Here is a 13632-nt window from a genome sequence, read left to right on the forward strand (position 1 = left end):
TCCAATAAGTCACCTGCCAGCAGGAAGTTTTTTCCCCCCCGTTTATTCATTATTACCGTATTGTTATTTTGAACATTTTTCACTCTACACTGGCCAACCTTGAAGAGGAATCGAAGTGGTGTCAGGCGGCTGCTTTTCAGGTTGGTTACCTTAACTTTTAACTCCTTTATTACAACTAAGCCCGATTTATTATTATTATTTAAAAATCCACATTTTTAGTCATTTTGTTCATTTCCTGCCGGGAGATAATGCAATAAAACACGATGTTAGACGAATACATAACTTTTTTTATGATTAGAAATGAAGCGCAAGGGGAGCGCAATTTTTCTGTGGATTTGGTGTCGATCCCTTGGGCGTGGAGTGGCCCTTTTGCCCCCCCCCTCCCACTGCCCCCCCACTACCCCAACCTCATCCCCTCACTTTTCTGCCCTAATTGCAGGGAATTACTTGGCTCATTGCGCGTCATGAATGGGGGAGTTGATGATCTTTTGGACGCGGGGGCTCGGTCGAGTTTGTCCTCTTTGACAGGAGCGGTGAATTAACACGATGCACTCGCATGCACCGCGACCCTTTATACACTCGGGCAACCCCAACAAACGACCCGATGACCACATCCGAGCAAGGCACTAATGTATTCAAACACGGAAAACCTGCCATAATATAGTGTGTGCTTGTTTGTCTAAATGGCAGGTAGCGGGGTGTGTTGTGATCTATTTGATTTGTTTTTTTTTTTTTTTTTTTATACTCTGGGTTGGACTGTTTGATTAGAGGTCCACCCATCCATTTTCCTGTGCCGCTTATCCTCACGAGGGTCGCAGGGAGTGCTGGAGTCAATCACAGCTGTCAACAGGCAGGAGGCGGGGTACACCCTGAACTGGTTGTCAGCCAATCGCAGGGCACAGAGAGACAAACAGCCGCACTCACAATCACACCTAGGGTCAATTTAGTGTCTCCAATTAATGTTGCCTGTTTTTGGGATATTAATTTTGACACTCTAAATTGCCCCTAGGTGTGATCGTGCGTGCGAATGTCGTCTGTCTCTATGTGCCCTGCGATTGGCTGCCGGCCAGTTCATTGTGTACCCTGCCTACTGCCCATTGTCAGCTGGGGTAGGCTCCAGTACTCCCCACGACCCTAGTGAGGATAAGCAGCAAAAGAAAATCGATGAATGGATGGATGTTTTTGGGATGTGGGAGGAAACCGGAGTCCCCGAACAAAACCCATGCAGGCACGGGGAGAACTGATTAAAGGTGTTGTTGTGAATTAATCTCGGTTAAATGCATTTTAACCCATCCATGCATTTTCTTAACAGCTTATCCTCACAAGGGTCGCGGGGGTTGCCAGAGACTATCCCAGCTATCATCGGGCAGGAGGCGGGGTACACGCTGAAGTGGTTGCCAGCCAATAAGCGGGGCACATAGAGACAAACAGTCACACTCACGATCACACCTAGGGTCAATTTAGAGTCACCAATTAATGTGCATTTTAATCGTATAACAATATTTCTCTGAAAAAGCGACACGGTTCAAATGGATTTTAGCAGACGGCTGAATCAAATCATTGAAACGGGAATATTGCTAATTCTGGAAAAATGCTTTTAGTTGCATTTCAATGCAAAACAGTAGAAAAATGAATGGGAAATATTCCCGTCTATAATCAAACAGACTTGAATTTAAAGCGCCATTTTCGGACAATTTTTAAAGAACAGTATTACTCTTTTCTGCATTTCAGTTGAAAAGTTGGATCACATGTTGGGCGGTTGATGTGTTTTGGTGGTATGAAAAGTCCTTTTTTGCAATTTGCACAAAACCACGCTTATGAAGGCTTCCATCGGGTACTTTTTTATTTTTTTTTCTTTCTTTAAATTAAATTTGCCTCCCATCAGCCCTAGCAACCGAGTTTAATCCAATTCCTGCATTTATGGAGCCGAGGTCTTATGTGTGCGCCAGCGTAATCGGTGTACCAGGAAATCGTGCACTGACAAGTGTTCCGTATTGTGCAAAACAAAATGCAATTAAAATGTGTTTTTTTAAATGACTTAGTTTGTTTGCAAGTAATTAATCACAGTTAATAGGTCCCACCCCTACTTTATGCAACAACACCTGGTTGCCAGCCAATCGCAGGGCATATTTAAAGTAGCCTAGTTTGTTTGTATAACTTCGAAGTATGGAAAAAAAAAAAACATATTTCCAGTTTCGACCTCTCCTCAATGATGTTTGGATCCATCCTACCTAACTTTTTCCACTTATGCTTTCTGTCATGTTATAATTCTAATTGACCCATTTGAAAGTAAAAAAAAAAATATATATAATATATAAATATGTAAAAAAAGTTCAACATTGTTAAAACTTCTTAAAACAACATTTATTTCATGATTATTTCTTACCATTTCTGACACTTTTGGATAATAATAAGGGCTCAAGTCAAATTGACCCATTTGAAAGTTAAAAAACTGAAATAAAAAAAGTTAAACATTGTTAAAACTTCTTAAAACAACATTTATTTCATTATTATTTCTTAAAATATCTGACACTTTTGGATAATAATAAGTGGTCAAGTCAAATTGACCCATTTAAAAGTTATAGAATTACAATTTAAAAAATAGTCAAAAGTAATTAGAACTCCCTAAAACAAAATTGCCATTGAATTTATTTATCAGCTTTTTCAGTCCAGGTGAAATGGACACATTTTAAAGCTAGAAAGTTATCAAATATGATTAATAAAAATGACTGTATTTAAAACTTCTTGAAGCAACAATGATTTGAGGGATTATTTAAATTTCTGATTTTTTTTTTTTTTTTTTTGCTAATGAAACCATGGTGTGGGTCAAAGTTTTTTTAAATCTTGGAAATGAAATAAAAATAGTTGCAAGGAGTTAACATTTCTTAAAACGACTGTTTATTAATCTGGATCCTACAGTAATTACTGTACAGGCTTGACTGATATAACATGTGCGTGTACTGCATACGTGCTTTTACAATTTGCCACTCCTAATCTCTTTACCTTCTCTTACACTTTTCTTAATTTTCTTTCTCGCCTGCCAGAGGGACTGCAGATGGAAATTAGCCACGTAGCTCAAATCTGGTGCAGAGCAGCTATCCTCTGGATTTAAACATTTTCTGTGGTCCCCGAAAAAAATACATGAATAATAAATAATAGATGTTTTCTTTCCAACATGATGGACGCACGCCCAAAAAGTGCATGGCGGGCTGCATTTCCGCCATTCCTGAAAAGCGAAAAAGAAAGATTTCGTGGTATGTTTTTTTTTTTTTTTTTTTATGCGCACTCAGCGTCCACCTGACTGAAGAAGTAACAATTATAGTCCACGCCTATAAAGTTGTGACACGGCAACATTCCCTCGCGAGGTGACTCAACAACTTATGCTCAGCCTCACCAAACCCCAGCCAGGCCTCAACCCTGCGTGCTCGGCTGCAGAACCTCGCACTGTGCTGTGCGTATCCAAGCAGAATCGCCCTGTCAATGAAGCGTTCTCGCTTTAAAAACAAAAAAGAAGGCTTGATTGGCCCACATCTTGTAGGCGTTATCAGTGGATGTCTGTACATAACAAATGCACTGTTTAAAAAAAAAAAAAAAAACATGACAGAAAAGACAAGGCCGAATGCTGTACTAACACGCTGGTGTCAAACTGAAGGCCCACGGGCCTTACCCGGACCACTGCGTCATTTTACGTGCCGTGCGAAAATCTTCCCACAATTTTCCTTGATTTCTGTTAAAACTTTACAAATGATAGGAAGTGTTTTAAAGTTTGACTTCAACTAAAAGATGATAGTTCATGATACTTATGATAGTCCAATTTTGAATGACTTTTGCAAAAATGCTAACTGTTGTTATGAACAAATAGCAACATAGCGTCCTGAGTACCAACAAAATCCAAAGGCACAGATAAGGATTGTAAAGTTTCCCCTGAGATTGCGTACTATTGCTAGTTACAATTGATATCATGCTAACAGTTATGATGCTAACATTTACCAAGAGAACTTAAAGGTCAAGTGTCATCACTATAAACATTCTAAAATAGATATTGAGATGAAAAATACATATAAGATTATTCACTTCAATGTCTACACGAAAAAATAGATATGATCGGAGAGCGCGTCATCCATGCGCAAAGTTGAGGAAGTGTCATTCGACATCCAAGTGGTCCCCATATTGGCTGCATTTACTGTCCGTGACGTCACACTGGGACATTCGTTGTTGAAAACACGCGGTGCACCCTAACTATGGCACATGCCCCTTCAGACATGGAAGCTCTTTTCGAGGAAGACAACATCTCACAATCGAGTGAAGTATCCCGGGCAATATTTAGATGATATGCGGATCACTTCTAACTAACAACAGAGCCCGACGCGGAAGCCGTCCGACGCGCACATCGCCACATTTATCACGCCTGTCATACGTACGTGGATCTTTTGTTACGTTATTAGAGACTGATTACGTGGTCCGCCCTAAACTATTATTTTTTTTTTTTTTAGTAGCTGTATACGCAAATACCTGTCATTTGGAACCCACAAAGCTCTCGCCCTTTGCACCCCCGCAATCCAGTTTTCACAACAAACCGGGTCTCTTGGAAACTTATGAAGGGTAAATTCATCCTCCCGAGTGTTCGAGCAATATCCAGCAATGGAACGGTCCGGCATTTTGGCTAACACGAAGGAACAGCGAGCTAGGGAAAACTAATAGAAACAAACGAGTCCGCTTGAGGGCGCTCCTGCCCTGTGCGTCACTTCCTGCTTCTTCTCGAAAAAAATCCCTCGAGAGGAACCCGTGTACGTCAAAATCATGTTTTGTGATGAAAAAACGGATAAGTCCATACCGGCTGCCGTTTTTTCATTAATAACACACTAAAAATCATCCATTTCATGGCACTTGACCTTTAAATGATGAACACGCTGGGACACGATAAGGTATTTGTATTTTCCCTTGGGGTTATATTCCATTTGTTATGAGAATTGATGCAATTCTAATGGTAACAGAGGTCATAGTGATAAGTATTTTACTTTGTGCCCTATGGTATGGAACTATTTTAAAAGCTACTAGCTCAGTTGCTAACGGGCAAACAATATGCTAACAGACAGTATGCTAACAGTTTAAAGTGGTCCTAATCTTACAGTAGGTACACAGGTTGAGTCAGTACTTCTCCTGTTACCAGTATTTTGTTCTAATTTTTTTTCTATACAAGTATCTGTACTTCTACTTTAGCAAGGATTACAAACACCTTTGCCACCTCTTGGCAGCTATACAGTAACTACGTTGTGGCCCGTCACGTCAAACAAGTTTGACACCCCTGGCGGCAGGCATCATCCCTCTCGCGTCTTCGCAGGTGACCGCAGCGAGTCGAGGGTTGCTGAGATGATGATGATGGACCATCTCAGCGAGACGTGTCTGGGCAAGGAGAACGCCGAGCTGGTCAACAGCATTGCCGAGGGGAAGCCCCCGCCGGCCAAGCTGCCCCGCATGGAGCAGAACGGCAGCCCCCTGGGGCGGGCCAGGCTCGGCAGCACCGGCGCCAAGCTGGCGGGGCTGCCCTACAAGCCTGCCAATCACCTGCTGAAGACCTGCCACAAGCGAGGTATGTTGCTTTTACCGGATGGATGACTTTCTTTCAACACCGCTCATTGTCGCGGTTCGTGGCGCAACAAAGACTTGTCATTAACTCATTAAAAAGTCATGTTGTGGATTGTTATTGACAAAGCGTAATGCATATTTTCAGTGTAATTTGATAGTTGTGGGAAAGTTTTGGACTTTTGGAAAAAAACAAAACAAAAAAAAAAACGTTTTCTTGGAGTTGTCTGGTTTTGCAATGAAAGGCCATCAAAGACGTTTTTGGAAATATCTTTTCAAATTATCCTTATAATTGCTTCTTTTATATTAGCCTAGGGCGATACGGTGGATCACCTGGTAAAGCGTTGGCCTCACAGTTCTGTGGTCCCGGGTTCGATCCCGGCCCCGCCTGTGTGGAGTTTGCATGTTCTCCCCGTGCCTGCGTGGGTTTTCTCCAGGCACTCCGGTTTCCTCCCACATCCCAAAAACATGCAAAATTAATTGGACACTCTAAATTGCCCCTAGGTGGGTTTGTGAATGTGGCTGTTTGTCTCGATGTCCCCTGCGATTGGCTGGCAACCAGTTCAGGGTGTTCACCGCCTCCTGCCCGTTGACAGCTGGGATAGGCTCCAGCACTCTTGTGACCCTTGTGAGGATAAGCAGCGAAGAAAATGGATGGATGGACGAATGGATATTAGCCCAGAATACCATAAATGAAAATTATTAGTTTTAACTTGAAACTAGACTAGGGAATAGAAAACTCATTTTACTTCATCTATCCATTTTCTGAGCCACATATCCTCGCAAGTGTCGGAGTGCCGGCGCCTATCCCAGCTATCCTCTAGCAGGAGGCAGGGTACACCCCGAACTGGTTGCGGGCAAATCGCAGGGCACTTAGACACAAACAATTCACAAAAATGAAGATGCCAACTTTTGCATTTGAATTTTTTTCATCAAAGTAAAAAAAAACAAAACCTTTAATGTATATTAAATTGTGTATTTATTTATTTCAATTGGATTTTTAAAATTTTATAAGTGGGACACATTTGTACTTTGTATTTACAGTAAACCAATTAACAGATTATTCAATGACATTAATTCACACAAAGAAATGAGCTCTCTGGTGTTGATTAAAGAATGAAGTGGGCCATACTTTTGCACCCCGTCTGTACACGTCATTATCTCAAGGCCCCACAAATCATAGCTTTTTTTGAGGGGTGCGGTCCCGTCTCATGACCAACACCTCACCCCTGCCCACTACTGCAGTTGATGCAAGTTTAATATGATTTTCATGACAATGCCAACCAGGGCGGGAGCTAGAATGTTGCAACTAGGCAAGTGGCTTCTACTTGTGACTTGTGTACTTTTTTTTTTTTTTAATATGCATTGTTCTCAAAGGAGTCCAATACATATTTAGAAAACCGTCGGTCACAGTGATGTTTACGTAGGTTAACGTGTGGCCGCAACACGCTTCTGTGTACTGGGGCTGAAGCCTATCCCAGCGGTTTTTTTTTTTTTTGTATATATGCCTTGGAGATATTTGAGAACAATGCATATTTAAAAAAAAAAAGCTGTCACGGAGAGACGTATACCCAAGTTTAATGTGTGCCCGAAACACGCTTCGTGTACGGAGGAGCCGACTCCATGGCGAGTTTGTGTAAAACAAAGGGTCGATTATTTAAATATTGGTATTTGTATTGAAAAAAAATCTGACTGGCTCCATCACAATGTGGGATTTATTCTTGATTGAGAACAGATCCAGCAACGAAGTATTTGTATGCGTCCAGACTTTTATGCGCTTTCAAACTCTTCCGTGTAAATCTCAACGACTTACTCACCAGATCCACGTGTCGATCCAGTTGTCCAAGACAAGCGGAATTGGATTAACAGTCCAATTTATTATCGGCGAAAACATCGACTTCTGCATTAAATACGGGTCCTCTATGCCAAGTGTCTCTCATTTTTCCACGTTTCTTCGCTTATTATCCCCTTCTAAATGTTTAACGGAATCGGACACATCTCTGGGTATCGCGGGATAAGATGAATTTTCGCGACGTCTCCAACCGACTTAGCATTGAGCAATGCCTTGCTTGCCCGGCAGTATGCCCAGTCACGTGACTTCGCCGACGTATATGCATGAGCTCGATATAGTGGGGAAGGGGCAACTTATGCTGGATGCCCATCACTGCGCGCAGTTTTAGTCATGCGCCTCAAAAATCTACTAAACTGAAATAGTGTTATGTTTTCATCAGACATTAAACAAGCATCGTGTTTTTCGAAACAAATCTCAGAATTCACTTTCCAGGGACTGTCACTGTAATTGAGAAGAAATGAAAAGCAATCACAGTGTCACATAATTCAACATGAAAGCAAAGATAAGAAAGATGATAGAAATCTTGTGTCCATATATAATAATTATGCCAAATACATAAATTCAGAGCATGAAATCCAAATTTGATGCTGTAGTACCCAAAATGTATCAGAAAAGATAATGATACAATTTATTGTCATATTGATTTTTTTGTTTGTATGTTGCACCCTAATATCATCATCGTGTGGAAAACCACTTTTAAAGCCAACTTTTTATCAACAGTACGCCAATGATTATATGGTTAAAATCTATACAGTGTGACTGACTCCATGATAAATTGCAAAAATTCCCAGCTGTTTTGCGTAAACAAGCTGAGATTTACTGTTAATTGGAAACGTGTGATGAGCCGAGTCTTTTTTTTTTTTTTGGGGGGGGGGGGTTTATGGCCTCAACAATTTGTAGATTTAATAAAGATTTGGTCCATAAATAAGAAAAGAAGAAGGCCACAGAGTGGAATCCAATGGTACTTTTTGGCAGCGAAAGTCGCCCCCATCCACTTCTCACCCGTCGCCCCCCCCCCCAATTCAACAGTGCCCTGCATGCATGCGCTCCAAAACTCTTAAAGCCTCGTCACAATGATCTTTTAGTCATCGCAGCATGCACACACGCACACACACACACTTATTGTGGCAGACAACGGCAAACAGAGGAGCACTGTGAGAATCATCCCCGTGTCGTGCTGCATTGCTGCCGCCGCTGCTGCTGTGTCATCGCTCCTCTGACTTTTTTTGTTTACCCGCCCGCGATTTTCCCGTCCCCCAAGAGCCACTTTGTGATCATAACATTGTTTTGTTATTTTTTTTTTCAACTCCGCCAAAGCTCTCCAAATTTTTTTTGTTTTTTTTGGGGGGGGGGCAGATTTTTTAAAAATTACTCGCAATGTTTTGTTTTTTCAAATCGAGTTCAGAAAATTTGCTGGTTCTAGGGCTCGAAATTTTTGGGGTAACAATTCTTCTATTGGTCTTAGTTTTTATATTTCCTCATTAATGTTACTGTGTGTGTACAGGTCTGAAAAATATTTTAAAAAATTGGTTGATAGAATTACTGCCCAAGTCCAATTCAGATGTATTAACATTTTTAGTACAATTCACAGAAAATGTATTTCTATAGTGCATTTCATACACAATGTGGTTTACACGATTAAAGGCATTTGAAAACAGAGATAAAACATTTAAAACGGGATAAAAACAATAAAAATGACAAAACAAAATATTTTAAAAAATGACAATTAAAACTGCATACAGTGCAAGTAATATGATCAAAAAGTGGATGTATTCTAAAAAATATGAGAATAAAAGAAGAGTTTTCAACATGGATTTAAAAACATTCACATTTGGGGGTGACCTCACCTCTTAATCTTTCAGTGCATTTTCTTTTTAAACTTTTAGAATTTTTTTAAGCGAATCATTATTACATATCCCTTGCAATATTACAGTGCATAAAATCAATCAGTCTTACATATATACTTTTTTGGTTCTCTATATTTAAGTGCAGTGTTAACTAACAATTATATTAAGTAGACCTTTTGGAAATAAAACATCTGTCTTGTTTTTTAACACTTAAGCTAAATATTCTTCTGTTATTTTAATTTTGGTCTATGTATTTTTTTCCAGTGGTTCAATGAGACTTGGCATGAAAAGTTGAGAAACAATGCTGTAAATTTCAGAATTTAAATTTGGGAGTTATGTTTTCAAAAGTTTATAGGATAAAGCAAAAATGTTCATATAACACAAAAGTAAAACAAATAAACCCAATAATTTTCTTAAGGTCTCTTAATTTTTTCCAGACCAAATTAATATGGCAAATTTTCCTTTATTGACTGTAAAGGTATTGTTTTTATCTATCTATATTGTTTACACCAATTACTTAAGGTTATAATTTTCAAATGAACAAAGACTTCTTTGTTTGGCCACCCACAATTTTCCCATCCTCCAAGAACCATTTTGCGATTATGACATCGTTATTCTTCTACTCCGCCAAAGCTGTCCAAAAAACAAAAAAAACGTTTTTATTTTTTTAATAGTTGCACTGTTTTCCTTCTTTAAATGAGTTTGAAAAACCTGCAGGTTGCGAGAGTCATAATTGCACTTGGCGCAAGTACTGTGGCTTTTGTTTGGCTGGGAAGGCGTCCTCCGATGGGCCATTTTTTTCCCCCCGCCGTAGCTCCTTTTAAATCTGGGACCGGGGCCGTCCAGCTGAGAGAGCCTAATTCCTCACCTCCATCATTCTGAGTGGAAGGACCAAGTCCTCCGCCACCGTCTTTGAGAAAAGGTCCCACGGCAGGAATTGTGTGGCAGAATGTTTTTGTTTTTTGAATGCCAATGCACTGAACTCTTGTTCCTCACAGAGGGGGCATTCCAGGCGCATCTACGATAGATGAAACTCTCCCATCCAGAGAGAACCCCCCCCCCCCCAATCAATCTATTTTCTTAGCCGCTTATCCTCGCAAGGGTCGTGGCAGTGCTGAAGTCTATCTCAGCTGTCATCGGGCAGGAGGCAGTGTACACCCTGAGCCGGTTGCCAACCAATCACAGACAGACAAACAAACAATAAAAACAAACAAATAAATGCATCCATCCATACATTTTCTTTGCCGCTTATCCTCACGAGGGTTGTGGCGAGTGCTGGAGCCTCTTCCAGCTGTCAACGGGCAGGGGGCGGGGTTCACCCCGAACTGGTTGCCTGCCAATCGCAGGGCACATCAAGACAAACAGTCGCACTCGCTATCGCACCTACGGGCAACTTAGAGTGTCCACTTAATGTTGAATGTTTTTGGGATTTGGGAGGAAACCGGAATGCCCGGAGAAAACCCACGCAGGCACGGGAAGGACATGCAAACCCTTCACAGCCGGGGCCCAGATCGAACCCGGGTCCACGCAACTGTGAGGCCAACGCTTTCCAGCTGACCTAACGTGCCACCAAAACAAGACATTTTGTGTTTAATTTGATGAACATTATATATTTATTTGTGAACATTTACTAACTTATCTTTCTAGTGTATTCAATTGAATACAGGAAAGACATGAATAACTTGAGTTTAAACCTTAACTATTCTAGCAACTATGATATCATCCATCACGGGAGAGCCGGAGCCTAACCCAGCTAGCTTCGGGCGAAAGGCAGACTACACCCTGAACTGGTTGCCAGTCAGTCGCAGGGCAGCTATTGACACCATCAGTGAGCTGCCCGCACTGAATTCCGGCGTGCGTACCACTACTCCATCAGTGACCAATCCGTTTATATTATTTCTCATCCTTAACATTGAAATGGTTTACAGATTACAGTGATGCCTCGGTTCTCGACCACAATCCGTTCCAGAAAAAAGTTCGAGAAGTTATTTGTTTGAAAACCGAATCGATGTTTCCCATTACAATGAATGGAAAAAGAAATAATGCGTTCCAAGCCTAAAAATAAAAAAAAAAATAATGGTCTTTTTTTAAAGCATTTTTTTAGCTTTTCCTGATAATAAAACTGCATACTATAAATACATGTAAAGTTTAAATACCTTATATAATAAAATAATTTAAGAAATATATATATATTTTCTGAAAATGTATGGTTTAGTATTAGACTACGCTAGGCTCGAAGTGCATTGCCGTATCTGTAGCGACTCGGCCCCCGGCCTTGTAAACTTTTTTTATTGATAAAAGTACAGAATAACTTTAAACAAGCAACTTGCCTTCTTTGGAGCCATGATTGGGGGTAAATACGGGAGTCCTCGATAAGAAGAAAAACTACCACTCACTACCGGTACACGTCTGCGTACAGAGGCTGGGTTATACAGAATAACAAAAATGCGCTGGTTGCGCCGCACGCGTTTGTTATGTCCGGGTTTTTAATCGGGGGGCGTTCGATTGACAATAACAAAACGCGTCGTGGGTGGATCAGCTGCTTGCGCCGCACGCATTACGTTATTACCGGTTTTTTTCGGCGGCGTGGGAATTCACAGGAAAGCCCGTCGTGGGTCAGTTGGTATGGCCGCGCAGTATGTTATTTCCGGGTTTTGTCGGGGGGGTTTGAGTACCCATTTTTGTTCGAAAACAGAAGCAAAAAAATCTCGAAATTTTCCTTCGAAAACCGATTTTTCCGAAAACGGGGACTTTTGAGAGCTGAGGCTTTACTGTATTTGATTTCGGACAAATGCCCCTATGTGTGTATGTGTGTCTGTTCGAAACAGAAGCAATGGAAATGTAATTATTCTATTCCAATCGAAGTTATGTTTATCCAATTTTTGTGTTTTGTGTTTAGAAATATCTGTTTTTTAGAAAGATATTTTCAAAGTCTAACAGAAATTTGAAATGAAACTCCTTCCGCTAGCGTCATTTTTGTTCTTTTTGAATTTTTACACCGCAAAATTGGGTTTGTTTAGCACCCGTCGGCTGGGAAAGCGTCCTCGGATGGGCTGTTTTACCTTTTCGTCTTTAATCCGTGATTGCGGCGCTCCAACTGAGAGAGCCTAATTCCTCACCTCCATCATCGCTGGCAGAAGGGCCTCGCCGAAGCCTTGGCGAGAGGGCCCGCAGCGGGCATTGTGTCCAAGCGCCGGAACAATATTTACCGCCGCCCGTCTGCAGGCTACCCGGGAAACAAAGCCGGTATTGATCCCCCCCCCCCGCCCGCCCCTCTCAAATGAACCTACACAGCAGTCTTTATTGTTAGATCTTTATCTATTAAAATCGAGGCAGGAGGAAAAGCAGCCCTTTCAGCACATTCCCTGGCATCTGTGGGGTGATTGATTGTTTTACCAGGGCTCTGTGAGCATCTTCTGGAATGCCACGGATTGGAAAATATTAGGACGTGATGTCAGTTTAATAGGCAGAGGACAAAAAAAAGTGTGAGAACACGGACTAGGTCTAATTTACTCAACGCTTTATCGGAATGTGTTTCAAAAGTACTTATCTGGTTTTGGGAACGGTGTTTCTTTTGTATTAATTTTCAACTGTAGTGATATTTGCACAGTATTTGACCGTTTAGCCACATTTGAACAAGGACCCAAAGGTTATCCCGACAAAGAGGCCAGTATTTTACCAACAGCAGATTCTCACGAATACTCTTCGTCCTGCCAAAGAATCCAAAATTGTGCAGTCTCATTGTCATATAGTGCAATCCAAAAACTAGGAAATAGATGAAAATTTAATTGTAAAATTTTACTGCTTGAATCACAATAGAGGGCGCCACGTGGATCAGCTGGAAGGTACTGGCCTCACAGTTCTGAGGTCCTGGGTTCAATCCCGGACCTGCCTGGGTGGAGTTTGCATGTTCTCCCCGTGCCTGCGTGGGTTTCCTCTGGGCACTCCAGTTTCCTCCCACATCCCAAAAACAACAACAACATTAATTGGACACTCTAAATTGCCACTAGGTGTGATTGCAACTACTTGTCTGTCTCTATGTGCCCTGCGATTGGCTGGCAACCTGTTCATGTTGTTCCGCACCTCCTGCCCTTTGACAGCTGGGATAGGCTGCAGCACTCCCGCGACTCTTGTGAGGATAAGCGGCACAATAGAAACCTTCCCCTTATTCCAGAATCCAAATTGGTAGAGTCCTATGTCATCCTCCAAGAAATAGGAAGTAGCCTGCTGACATACAAAATCGTAGCGCTCCCAACAACGTCCACTTCTTTAGCCTTTTGAGTCGCAAGTGAAGCATTTGTTTAATTTAAAAAAAAAAATGCTACGCTTCCGTCGTCCCTCGTCATCCTC

At 41.4% G+C, this 13632-nt stretch overlaps 1 protein-coding gene across 4 annotated transcripts in view; it reads left to right on the plus strand.

Annotated features, from left to right (window-relative positions):
• Positions 1-13632, plus strand: part of satb1b (SATB homeobox 1b) — a 78296-nt gene continuing 64664 nt past the window's right edge. For all 4 annotated transcript variants that reach the window (XM_061820113.1, XM_061820114.1, XM_061820115.1 and 1 more), the window contains exons 1-2: positions 1-140; positions 5342-5590. In XM_061820113.1, coding sequence (XP_061676097.1) covers positions 5371-5590 — 220 coding nt within the window. In that variant the 5' untranslated portion in view covers positions 1-140; positions 5342-5370. The remainder of the gene's footprint in view (positions 141-5341; positions 5591-13632) is intronic.

Source organism: Syngnathoides biaculeatus, chromosome 5, assembly GCF_019802595.1.
Source record: "Syngnathoides biaculeatus isolate LvHL_M chromosome 5, ASM1980259v1, whole genome shotgun sequence".
Classification (NCBI taxonomy): Eukaryota; Metazoa; Chordata; class Actinopteri; order Syngnathiformes; family Syngnathidae; genus Syngnathoides; species Syngnathoides biaculeatus.